The sequence below is a fragment of the Ursus maritimus genome, unplaced genomic scaffold (assembly GCF_017311325.1).
Source record: "Ursus maritimus isolate PB19 unplaced genomic scaffold, ASM1731132v1 scaffold_28, whole genome shotgun sequence".
Lineage (NCBI taxonomy): Eukaryota > Metazoa > Chordata > Mammalia > Carnivora > Ursidae > Ursus > Ursus maritimus.
In genome coordinates this window covers 3,481,868-3,494,799 of record NW_024425341.1, presented here as the reverse complement: position 1 = coordinate 3,494,799, position 12,932 = coordinate 3,481,868, and the positions used below count along the sequence as shown (strand labels likewise).

At 39.7% G+C, this 12,932-nt stretch overlaps 1 protein-coding gene across 1 annotated transcript in view; it reads right to left on the bottom strand.

Moving 5' to 3' along the window:
• ZMAT4 (zinc finger matrin-type 4) overlaps window positions 1–11,823 on the bottom strand; it is a 223,165-nt gene extending 211,342 nt beyond the window's left edge. The window contains exon 1 of the mRNA XM_008706305.2: window positions 11,722–11,823. Coding sequence (XP_008704527.2) covers window positions 11,722–11,823 — 102 coding nt within the window. The remainder of the gene's footprint in view (window positions 1–11,721) is intronic.
• Between the last annotated feature and the right edge of the window lie 1,109 nt (window positions 11,824–12,932).

Below are 12,932 nucleotides of genomic sequence, written 5' to 3'. Positions count from 1 at the left end.
TAAACGCAAACTCCAAATAGGTTTAAAGACATGAATATAAAAAATAGAAGTGTCAAATTAATAGAAGCTAGTATATTTAATGTTTTTGTGTTCTATCAATGGGAAGAACTTCTTAAGGTGTAAGGCAAAAAGTTTGTTAATTTAATCACATAAAAATGGACAAGCTTAACAAACAAAATTAACAAAGGGCATCATGAATACTTTTAATAAGATGACCAAACAGAAGATATTTGTAATGCCTAAATCCAATAAGGAATATATAAGGAAATCAAACAGAAAAGTACTAGAATACCAATAGAAAAATTGACACAAGGTATAAACAGAAATCATCAAATAAAGGAAAACAAAAGGACTAATAAGTAAACAACTAAAAAGTTGTTCAGATTTCATAATTATTAGAGAAAGGCAATTTAAAATCACAAGATATCAAATATCAAGCAGATTAGAAAAAAGTGAGAAAGCTGAACAAAGCCAATTACTGACAGAGATGTGGATATGGGATCCCTTATGCGGCACCTCGCTACGAAGCAAGGCTTAGATAAATAAGTAATAATACGGCTTCTGTGCACTAATTCCACACTTGCCTATATACCCATGTCACATAAAGTCCCACACAGGTTCTTTAGGAAACTTGTTTAAGGATGTTTGTCACAGTGTTGCTTGGGTGAGCAGGTGAGTGGGGCACCGGAAGCAACCTAAGTATCCATCCTTGAAGGAATGGGAAAGCAAAATATGATACATGGAATGTTGCACAGCAGTCAGGAGCAAGGCATTCGACATCGTGTAGGAACATGAATGGTTCCTAGAAACATGCTGCTGACTGAAATAACAAGATAAGGATGAGATTCACATCACGATGCCATTCGTATACATTAAAAATACATGCCTACACTGTGCATAATGACTTCTTTCCAAAAAGCACACTACAGAAAGGGAGAAAAGGAGTAAATGTACAGTAGATTAACCTGACAAACACTACCTTGAGCTAGAAGATCAAGGTGAACATTAACAGTGGTAAGTCATGTTGATAATACTTAATATGTGGGGTGAAAATGGCACTTTACCTCTGAGATCTTCCTCACCAAGAACGCAGAACCCCAGACTGATCATGAGAAAAACATCAGAAAATCTCCACTGAGGATCATTCAACTAAATGCCTGACTGGTAGTCCTCAAAGTTACCGAGGCCATCAAAAACAAGGAAACTCTGAGAATATGTCAGTCTACAGGAGCCTAAGGAGACATGATGTCTAAATGTAATGTGCAATCCTGCATGGGATCCTGGAACAGGAAAGGAACAGTTGGTTAAAAACTAGGGAAGTCTAGGGGTGCCTGGGTGGCACAGCGGTTAAGCGTCTGCCTTTGGCTCAGGGCGTGATCCCGGCGTTATGGGATCGAGCCCCACATCAGGCTCCTCCACTGTGAGCCTGCTTCTTCCTCTCTCACTCCCCCTGCTTGTGTTCCCTCTCTGGCTGGCTGTCTCTATTTCTGTCGGATAAATAAATAAAATCTTAAAAAAAAAAAAAAAACTAGGGAAGTCTAAATAAAGTACGGACGTCACACTTTACAATGTATGTTATATAATAATAATTAATAATAATAATAATGTATCAATATTGGTTCATTAGCTGTGACAAATATGCCATAGTAATGCAAGATGTTAATAATAGGGGAAACTGGGTTAGGGTATACAGAAATACTCCATACTGTTTTTGCAACTCCTCTGTAAATCTAAAGCTAATCTGAAATATAAATAAATAAATAAATATCTGAAATAAAAGTATACATGCCCACAAAGCAATACATATTTTAAAGAACATACACAAATTAAGAACACGTCAAACCTAATAAAATTGTTACCTGTGGGGATGGGTGTGAAGAGTGGGGATAAAACGAAAGAAGGCTCTAAATCTTCTCATGTTACAGAAGAAGGAGCTAAAAATTTAGAAGGGTTAAGTGACTTCATTAAGATTATACTTACAACACAGGCCTTCTGACGTTGGAGTACACCAGAAGCTCTTTTTATAACTCTGCCCTGTTTTGCCTGCTCTGACAATAAGCTGAGAGTGAATTTACTCCATGGATAGAAAACAGAGAGTTTAGCAGGTGAACCAAAAGGGAGCATGAACGTTTCCATGAAGGGGAAAAAGATGAAGACATCGCTTTCGGGCTTTAAAGCAAATGACAGCATCCCAAAGGATTCCTAGGTTAAACATGGGGGCTGGCTTTAGGGCCGTAGAACACTGGGGAATTAGATAAGAGGCATTGTTCAGGCAGAACCTGGAGAAGCTTAGTCTCCAGAAGATAGACTTACTTGCAGTAAGTCAATAGCTACAAAGAATTAATGAAAACATGAAATGACCAGGATTTCTTGGATCAGAAGGCAAGGCAACATTCCAGGTCAGAGGCAAAGTTTGTGATTGCAAGGCCAGAACGGGTTCTCTAGAAGCCCAGAGAAGGAAGATTGGTAGCAGATAGAAAAGAGTTTTGTTCTATTTTTCCTATTTTCTTAGTAAAATCTAAAAACTTTCAAACTGCCTGTAGATTTTTCAAGGTGAAGGAAGGACTGTTTCTATATTTGAATCAGTAGAGAGTGGACGTAAAAGCCTTTTTAGTAGCTGGCATAGTGGTGGCCTCCCAGATACCAAGGATACCTGAAAGATTGAGCAAGGAGACAGGAGCAGTGGGCACAGGAAGAAGCAATTCAGAGGTGGCATGGGTATTTCCCAATGAGGTACGTTTATGTCTTTATATGACCCTCAGAAAAAGGGATGGAATTCAAAGTTAGAAAAACTCTTCCCAAAATTAAGTCATATTAGAAAAAGCCTAAAGAAACTAATTAAATTTTCAAATCACAGAGGAGGAAAGCATGCTGTCCTCAACACCTTCTCCCACTATCAGAAGAAATGTAGACAAAGACACATGGCTTAAATCAACACTCAAGCCCACTGACTCAGGTCATTAGCCTTTAAGAATCCTCTGTCTGCTAATATCTTTAAAAAAAAAAAAATCAACAAGCCCAGATGGCTTACTATGAGGAGGTCAGGAATGCATATGTTTTCAAGTGAATGCTGGTAATGGAAAGCTGGAAGAAAAATTGTCACTGTCAATAACCAACCAGCACAGGCTGGGATCCGAAAATCAACAGACACCTGCCTCACTCAATGAGTGTTCACAGGGAGAGATTCTTTTTTTTTCTACCGGTTATATCAGTGCTACCAAGGAGTTATCAGTCAATTCAGTAAATATTTCTTTACGAATTATATTTATATAAGGAGATCTATGCCACAATTAAAACAAATAAAAAATGGAGGGTCTAGCATGTCACCATCTGCAGAAAATATTTCAAAGGAAAAATTAAGTTGCATCTATATGCATAGAATACTTCAAAGAAAATTATCACACTGTTGTCATCTGAGAAGAATAACTGGGGAGCTGAGGAATAGGTGAGAGACTTTTCACATACACACTCTTTCATGCTTCTTGAATTTTGAATCACGTGAATTTACTGCTGCTTCAAAAAAGGAACAAAATGCTAAAGTAAAAAGATTAAATATTTATATATTTATACCCCACTATTTTCGTCAAAGACTGTAACAGATCAAGTTACATCTACAGCTAATGCAAAAGGATAAAATAAATAATTGAGGGACACAGATTTAAAATAAAACAGGGAAAATAACGGTATCCAGAGATAAATTGAGTACAGTAAAATTCTATGTAGAACCTTGTCTAGTTGCTGGACACGGCCATGAATTTGGTGGCAAAAGCAAAGCAGTAAACAAGATCAAAGAGTCGACTGCCAATAATAAGCTAGCTCTCAGCAGATGAATGACCTTTCCTACAAGGGAGAGCACATGGAAATTTCTCTTAAACATCCATCTTTAAAAGACACTGAGATACCACATATGTGCCCTCAGCCTTGGTGCACAATTGGACCCCTGCAGAGGTTGCTCCCAGACCACCAGAGTGTGGAAAGGGCAGACCATTTGATGCCTGAGGGCCACAGAGTTCAGGGCCTAGGGGACCAGTTGCCTAAGCCCAAAAAGGTGGAGTGGAGGGAAAATCCTACATGTCACTCATGCCCCTCACTACACAGGCCCCAAATTCCAACTGGAAAACCTCTGTGCTTGACCAATTAAGTCAGAGGAATTGGAGAGAAAATCCTAATTTGATAGCATATTATTCCCTTGTCTTTTAGACAAACAACACGTTTGCTTCAGTTTCCTACAGACCACTGTAATGAATAGGCATCGTCTTCATGGCAGCCCCCAGACACTTGATTTCCAGAATTGTTTCTTTGCCAAGCCCACTCCCTTTGGGATTCACGGGCTTTCCTCTCTTTCCCTTTCTTCTCCACCTCCATTTCATCACTAAAATACCCAAAGAAAGTCCTAATCGCCATGTGGCCTGTAGTACCATACACATATAATACACAGAGACAATGCTATGTGCTCACCAAACTGGTTCCATTTTCCTCCTGGGCACATAGCTAAGCCCATTTCCCAGTCTCTCATACAGTCAGAAGAAGACACAATGGAGTTCTGGCTCATGGAATGTGTGTGAACATGATGCCTCTTCCAGGCCTGGCCCCACAAAATGTCCTACACAAATCACCCATATTGCCCATCACAGTTTCCCAGGTGCCAGTTGGATTTTGATAGGGCAATATCAGGAGCAAAGATGGTAGAGCCTCTATTAGCTTGAGTCTTAAATGATTATGAGGTACAAAATCCCCTCTGGAAACCCACAGTGGGATATAATGTGAGTAATAAATAATTTTTACTTTGTTTATTACTACGTGTAGCCTACCTTGTCCAACATAGAAATAGAGGTTCTTCCATAACAAAAAACTTAAATGTTTGACATTGACTTAGCTTAGATGGATGGTAAGTAGGGAGGGTACAAAACAGCAGCTCCAGGTTATACAGTGGCAAAACACTGGCAAAACTATTGACTACAATAACAGGGAAGGTAGACCACCTGCCCATTGAGCTTATTGTTCTAGGGGAACTAGATGATTCTATGCTAGGAGATAGTTATAGTTCTAAAAGAACCATAAGAGAATGGAAAAACAGAACACTTGGTATGTGTTGTCAGCTACTAATTGTCTGTTACTGATTGTTGGTCAGGTTTTTTTACAAAAGAATCAAAAAATTCTAAGAACTGTAATGTGTAACCGGCACATAAGCAAATAGAAGTGAAAGAAAGAAAGAAAGAAAGAAAGAAAGAAAGAAAGAAAAAAAAGAAAGAAAGAAAGAAAGAGAGAAAGAAAGAAAAAAGAAGAGTTATTCCAGAAATTTGGGAACTAGTTAGAAAAGTCATTTGCTAATTGCTTCCAGTAACAAAAAGTGATGAAGGATGTCATAGGAAAAGACATTATATGTTGAAGACCAAGTGAGACTTCTCAGTTGCATATTGTGACTCAGGACTTTGGCAAAAACTGGATTAAGAATGTAATCTTTCCACTTACTTTTAGATAACCTTAAGATGGCCACCATTAAACTGAAAAACAGAAAGAGACACAGAAATGAGGAAGCAGTAAAATAAACAAGTAGCCTTGAAATTGTGTCTAGAGAAAGAATTACATGGTGACAACCAATGAAGACTTCTGAAAAAAAGCAAATCAGAAGCCTTCTATATCACTGAGAGAATTGTATCACCAAAGCAATTATTATTTTGAATTAGAAAAGTTTTGAATATTCTATATGCCTTAAATCAGTCTCAGGAAGGAAGTGGGCTATGAATGCTGGCAGTCCCCAAGGAAGGTGTAGGACCCAAAATCCATTTCAGATGTGGCAAGGACGATGGACATGGAAGAACTGTGGAGGGCAGAACCAGGGCTCATTAAGAAAAATGAAGAAGAAAGTCCCTCTCACAGAGGAAGATCTGAATCTATTTGGGGAACTTCCCCCACTCTCTGAAAAGAGGGACTTCCTAATGCCTGCCCTGAAGGATGCCAACTTTGCTATGGGCCAGTGATTACTCTCTGTCTTCTTTTTCTCATTTTTCTGAATAAGAAATATTACCATTGTCATCACCACTCTAAAGGAGGAAGAGGAGAGGTAATTAACATTTCTGTTTTGCTCACAAGCTGTGGGACCAAGAAGAATCACATCCACATCCCATGGAGAGACCCACTCCCTTCCTGGAGACCCTGAAATTTGAGCTGAGGGTAAGGCGTAAGGGTGTTCCCATGGAGAAGGAACATGTACTCTATGTGTTAAAAGAAAAATGGAATGGACTTTTGGTGAACAGAGGGATAGACTGTGGCAGAGATGATCTTATGTGTTTGTTGAACCCATTTCATTTTCCCGCACATATAAATTATTTTTCCCAACCTCTCCTACAGCTAGGTGGGACCATGTGATTGAGTTCTAGCCAGTGGAATGCAGCCTGGTTCCTAAAATCCCCTGAGTGATGTCATATGCTCTAAGGAAATGAGAACTCATGCTACAGAGCATACCCTACCTACCCTCAACTAATGAGCATTAAGCACACACCATCTGACGGTGGTTCTTAGCCAATGTGTGTATTGCCCAGAGTGCTCAGCCTACTATTGTTTTCTTCATTGTAGACTCTTTGTTAACCATTCATTTGGTGTTCCAGTGAACTATTTTGACTAGTGATAATTGATAAAAGATAAAACGACTGGACTTGCTGGAATAAAACAACAGAAAAATATAAGAATAGTTAGAAATTTTACAGAATCTCAAGAGTCTTCAATGAAATGGTCAAGAAATAGAGGTAAAGACTAGTAGACAATGGGGAATAGGTTGAAGTCCTCTGACATTACAGAGGGTAACAAGAATAGCTTTAGCCTCAGCAAATGAGCCAATAATTGTATTAACAGCATCTGGGAGAAATTAAGCATGTCATGACTGTAAGAGATTTGGAGAGACTGAAACAATGATTCTCAATGTACAGTGCAAAAAAGCATCTCCACAGGAAGCTTGATATAAAGATCTTTCATTGTCCTCATCCAATTAGCATTTGCATCTCCAGGAGCATATCACCTGCAATGTCCAGGATGGCTGTTGACCCAGTGAGCCCTGACAGAGCTCAAGTGCAGTTAGTATAGTACCTGGTAGGATTGATGGGCTGCAGAAACCTAACATGACATTGACCAACAGCTCTCAAACATGGAATATAGCTGCAGCCTGCATACATACTCGGACAATTAGAAAAAAGAAAAAGGAAAAGCAAAGTTGAGAAGGTATGAGAGATGAAGGGAGAAAAATCCTTAAAGGCAATGGTAGTATAGAAAAGCATGCTGCTTTAATCAGCACATATTAGGAACCTCAAATTTCACCTCATGGTGTCTAACCACAAAGCATTTACATCCCATCTACTACCTGACTTACAGAGACCAGAAGATTGTCCTTTGGCTAGTCCCCTGGATTAAGCAGAAGCTAGGGAAGGCCAAAGTTCTACTGGAAGACGATCAAAACAAGAGAAACAGGAAACATCCATTTCAGCATGCCTCTGTAGGTCCTATGTGCCTGTTGTGTCCCTGACTAGAGAACAATCCTGGACTCCGCCACTCTTGAGTGGCTTAATGGGGGTTCACTTATCAGGACTGACATTACTTCAAGATTCAGAAATGTTTGAAGGGTTTTTCATCAGTTTAGAGAATTGTCTTTCCTATAACTACGAAACCATCGCCTATACCTTGAGGCCAGCTCCTGAGTACAGATTGACTCCCAAAGTGTACCAGTACCTCCTCTGGTATACCCATCGATGCTTCCATTCAATGTGACCCATTGTTTCCCTCCTCCAGTCCCCAACCACAGCCTCTTCATCAACCTACAGCCTACAAGCACAAGACCATGGGACAAACTCTAGGGTGGGTGCTGTAGAAATAATTGAAGAAACTCAGTGCATGAATCTTGCCTACCCTCAGGAACCTTACAATCTTGTTTGAAGGTGCCAGGACACCTGAGCCACTGATTTTGTAAGGAACAATTAATTATATACATGGCACAGCAACACAAGGGATATTAGCATTCACAGGAAGGGGCAAGCTGTAGGGACTGGCACATTTATGTCTGACTTCATTGGGTCTGCCTGACAAGAGTTCTCTCTTTCCTTCTAGATCACTCATTCATATTTTTCCTTCAGCTTTACTTAAAAAAAAAAAAACAAACAAAAACAAAAGACAAAAACAACAACAACAACAACAAAAAACACATCTCTGTCCTTTTGGTTTCATTTCTCGTGGCGTTCCCTATACAAATCCTCTTTTTCCTACAATGCCAGGAAACCACTCCTTCACTCATGTAAGCAACTCTCCTTTTGCAGAAAAATGATTCTTTAGTCACTTAAAACTACAAGAAACTACTCAAGTGGCCTCACTTGGAAACTATTTCTAACCTCTATAATAGCCAGGCATGTTGAAAGGCCCATGTGAAAGCTTTCCCTTCCCTTCTGTGTCTGTGCCTACTTGTTCTATTGACTCAGTGAGCAAAGACAACATCTAATTATATTTTCCACCAAAACATTAACATGTTATTAATGCTTAGCAAGTAAGAAAAATAATAATGTCTTTGTATTTCCCATTTTTTCCACTTCAGGATTTCATATGCAAAAAGAGATTTTAAAAATACAGCATGGAAGAGTTTGGTCCATTAGACATATATTAGGTTTTTCTGTCCTCCTATACAAAGGTTCAGCCTTTTAAATGGAGCATACAGCTATTAAGCATTAACCCATCTGTTCTGTTTCTCTCTTTTACTTCAAAGAACTGGCACACACGTCTCATAGCAAAAGTCATATGAAGGCTGTTCTTTTTCCAACAATACACCTTGACCACCACCAATGGACTGTCACTCAGAAATGTTCAATTATACTGTTAAGTTCCCAAGTGCTTAACAGCCACACAAGAATACAAAGTCCCCTTTCCTTTACATTCTGACGCCACACTACTCCTAATATACTACTGTGCACCTCCTTTCCCTAACACAAATCCTCCCTCATGCCAACCCAGCTTCTGCATTGCTCCTTCGAGATACCAAGACCTCATTCCAGCAACTCTCAACTTAACCCATCCATGAAGGGCTAGATAATTCGTGATATTCCCAACAAATCTTTCTTGACCATAATAGCTCTTGGTGGTGACTCACTCTTTAGAATCTGGAATATGAAAAGATCTAAAAAGTTAACAGCATGACGTAGCAGATATCAGAAAGTCAAATGGGCAGAAGAATTAACACTCTGTTTATATCACATCGGATCAGCAGCTCCTTAGGAGCGGGCAGCAGAACTCTACAGATCACGTTCTCAGTATCACATATGTATTTATACCACACTGAACTACCCATGACTTTTCCTCCCAACAAAGTTCATGAGCTTCTTGGGGGCAGAGATGATTTCTCACACAGCTTCAGAATCCCCTGCAATAACTAACAGTAATAGTGCAGGACATGCAGAAAGTACACAGCGGGTTCTTTTTGATTTTCCCCATAGGGAAGCTGGGAAAATTTTCTAGTTGAGTAAAATCAAGTTAAAACAATCCATCAGTGATAGAGCATTGAGACTCAGTGTGACAACATTTTCAATGAATTGAGTAAGATTTCAGACCCATAGATACCCACTCTTCATGCAATTTTAGCAAAGAGAGTGTACATGGAAGGAGGGGCAAATGAATAGATCAGATTACCAGTTCTTAAATGGCCTTCAAAATCGCTTGATGGAAGCCATCCTCTTAGAGATGAAGTGATTGGGGAAGCCTCCTGACTGAAGCTAGAAGACCAGAGATCTCATGAGGCATGAGTGCTGTTCACATCCCTAGCTGCTTTGCAGAAAGAGTACACATGCTGTTTGTCTCTGAAAGAAGTGCCCCACCTCTGCCCGGAAACAGGGAGTGAAGCATCATTCAGGGTCCCCATCCATGCTTAATGGCAATGCATTTAATGTTGTTTTGATGATGTGTAACACTGTTAATTGCAGATCTATTGTAATTGCTTTCTTTTCTCTACCTCATCTATGCTACATGCAACAAATAGTAACACATCGTCTAAACAATTAAATTGTGTCACGGCAAGGATGCAGAGTGGTTAACAGAAAAGCTTGAGTTCAAATAACTAAACCCTGAATTGAGCAGCTAAGATCTTTTTCTCTAAAATTTTTTTTCAATTTTCTGACATTACTTTTCTAGCTCAGGTAACAATAAAGCAGTGCTGGACTGTGCCACCAGGATATTTTTGTAAACAGATGCTAAGTGTGCATCTGGGATGTGCAGGCACTGTTCCAGGAATTATGGAAGATCAAATGAATAAAACTCTGTTTCTGTCCTCAAGAATCTAGTAAGATGATTAAAAATGAACATAAAAAGTCTAATAAAGGGAGAACATAAAGGGCTAATAGGAAGCTATACAATGTGGGAGCAGGAACAAATCCCCTGATTTTTCTGAACTGGGAAAATCGTATTAATAAAACCATGTGTGTTTACAAAGCAATATACACAGAAATTAGAAAGTTCTTAACTTCAAAACATGGATATCTTCCATTTGAGATCATCCTTTCAAGTTCACATTTATTTCTAACACTTGATTGCCTGCTGACAAAAGAATACGCTAACTTTTTTCAGAGGTTCTGATTTTTAAAAGTTTTCTCAGAAGAGCAAGTTTTATTTACCTTCATCAGAATATTGCTGCAATGGAGTTAATAATGAAAAGCAATATAATTGTGAGTGCTGTGGTACACTTTACAGCTTCCAATTTATTTTAACAAATACTATTTCAATAGGTCTCATTTGGTCCACACAAAATCCTGAGATGTACACAGGGTCAGTTTATTGTTTTTGGGTGTGTATGTGTGCATGTTAATATTGTTTTCTTCCTTGGGCACAGAGGAACTGGAGGCTCAGAGGAGCCTGGTGAGTGACAGTGACAACTGGCATTTGTCAGACTTGTCAGACAAAAAGAAAATTGCTGGCTAAGCCCTTCAATCTAAAATTACTCACAAGTTATTACACTTGAAAACTCATGTTCCCACTGGTATATGTTCTTTCTAAAAGCGAATATGCCCTGGGCAACACTCAGTGTCTGGGGGCTCCCCAGCTTCCCGCTGTCTCCAGGGCAAGCACCTTGTTCCCTCCCCAGACATTGGCCAGCCTCTCTTCTCTTATTCTCTTCTCAATAGAAGATTGAAAGACAGTCATTTATTTGTTCATCCATCCTAAAGAGCCAAAGCCACCGAATTAGGTCCTTTAAGAGTATTTGGATTTTAAAACTTTGTTATAACTTTACAGGTGAAGTCTTTATGCTGATAAACACATTTAGGGCAGCAGCCATCACGTGGAAGGAGTTTGGTGCTGATTCACTGATGCTGCCCTCTCTCCAGACAGTGATTAACAAACGGCCTCTGAGCTTATCTTCAGGGTCATAGAAGGAAAGGGAAGCTGGCACTAATGCATCCTGCCCTGTGTCCCTGAAAGGAACTTCAGGGATGAGCAATGACAGATTTAACAAGTAGAGAAAGCCCACTGAGTCTCCAGGACCTGAGCTACCAAAAAAAAAAAAAAATAAAAGGAATCCGAGAAGCAGCCAGAGCCGAGACTGATGTCCCTAAGCCTCAGTCCCAACCCTACACATGCACATTTGTCCCAGCTCAAGCCCTGTGGCTCTTAAAACCTGCCCCGAGACCAAAAGGAGCTGTACTCAAGTCCCACAACCACAGTCCACATTCCCTGAAAATACCGAGTGGGAAAAGCTCTCCTTACCTCGTAATGAGCCACGCGCTGAGACTCAGATATCAGTTGTGCACTGCACACCTTGCAGTAACTGTCTGTAAATAAATCCTGATCGATATCGGAGGACTTCATCAGGCTAAAGGAGAATCAACAGAAAAGAGAAATGAGTCCACTGCTTTGAAGTTTATGCAGGACATTAACTGTGAGAAAAAGCCAGGAGCACAGTGGCAGACCCCATGATGGGAGCAGTGGGGGAGACCTCCCTACACCATAGGTGATACCATGTCAGTTAACCACGGTAAGTGTAGAGTGTATATTTTCTCATAAGTGCCCAATAGAATTGCTGGTACCCTACAAAACAGAAATGCACCTTTAGTTTTCTCTTTCTGACAAATCAGACTTAGATCTAATGCACCGCCAAGGATTTATGTGAGAGGGTATTTTCATATGTGATTTATGTTAACAAAATATTGTAAGTGTTCAATATATGCAACAAAAAGAGAATGAATAAATTTTGAAACATCCACATACTAGAACACAAAGCGCCTCCCAAATCCAAGTGCAAGTCAAATTCTTCTTTAAGAGAACATTTAATGAGATAGGAAAACACTTACCATTAACAAAAGGGTTTACAAATCAGTACATACAATAGTATACTAAATCTGTTTAAAAATATGTCTAGGTGCATAGAAAAGCATTCCAGGAAGTTTTTTTTTTTAAGATTTTATTTATTTATTTGACAGAGAGAGAGAGCATAAGCAGGGGGAGCATCAGGCAGAGGGAGAGGGAGAAGCAGGCTCCCCACCGAACATGGAGCTCAACGTGGGGCTCGATCCCAGGCCCCTGTGATCATGACCTGAGCAGAAAGCAGCCACTCAACCAACTGAGCCACCCAGGTGCCCCAATTCCAGGAAGTTTTGACAAAGTGTTAACAGCAGTTATCTCTGAGATTGTACGTAATCGCTTACGTAATTTTGTTTATTTTTTAATTTTCTACAATGAATATATATTACTTTTTTAATACATGGAAACAAGTTAGCTTTGTCAAGAACCCTATAAGCAGGGGCACCTGGGTGCTCAGTCAGTTAAGCATCTGCCTTTGGCTCAGGTCATGATCCCAGGGTCCTGGGATCAAGCACCACCTTGGGCTCCTTGCTCAGTGGGGAGTCTGCTTCTCCCTATTTTCCTGATTGTGCTCTCTATCTTTCTCTTTGTGTCAAATAAATAAAATATTTTTTAAA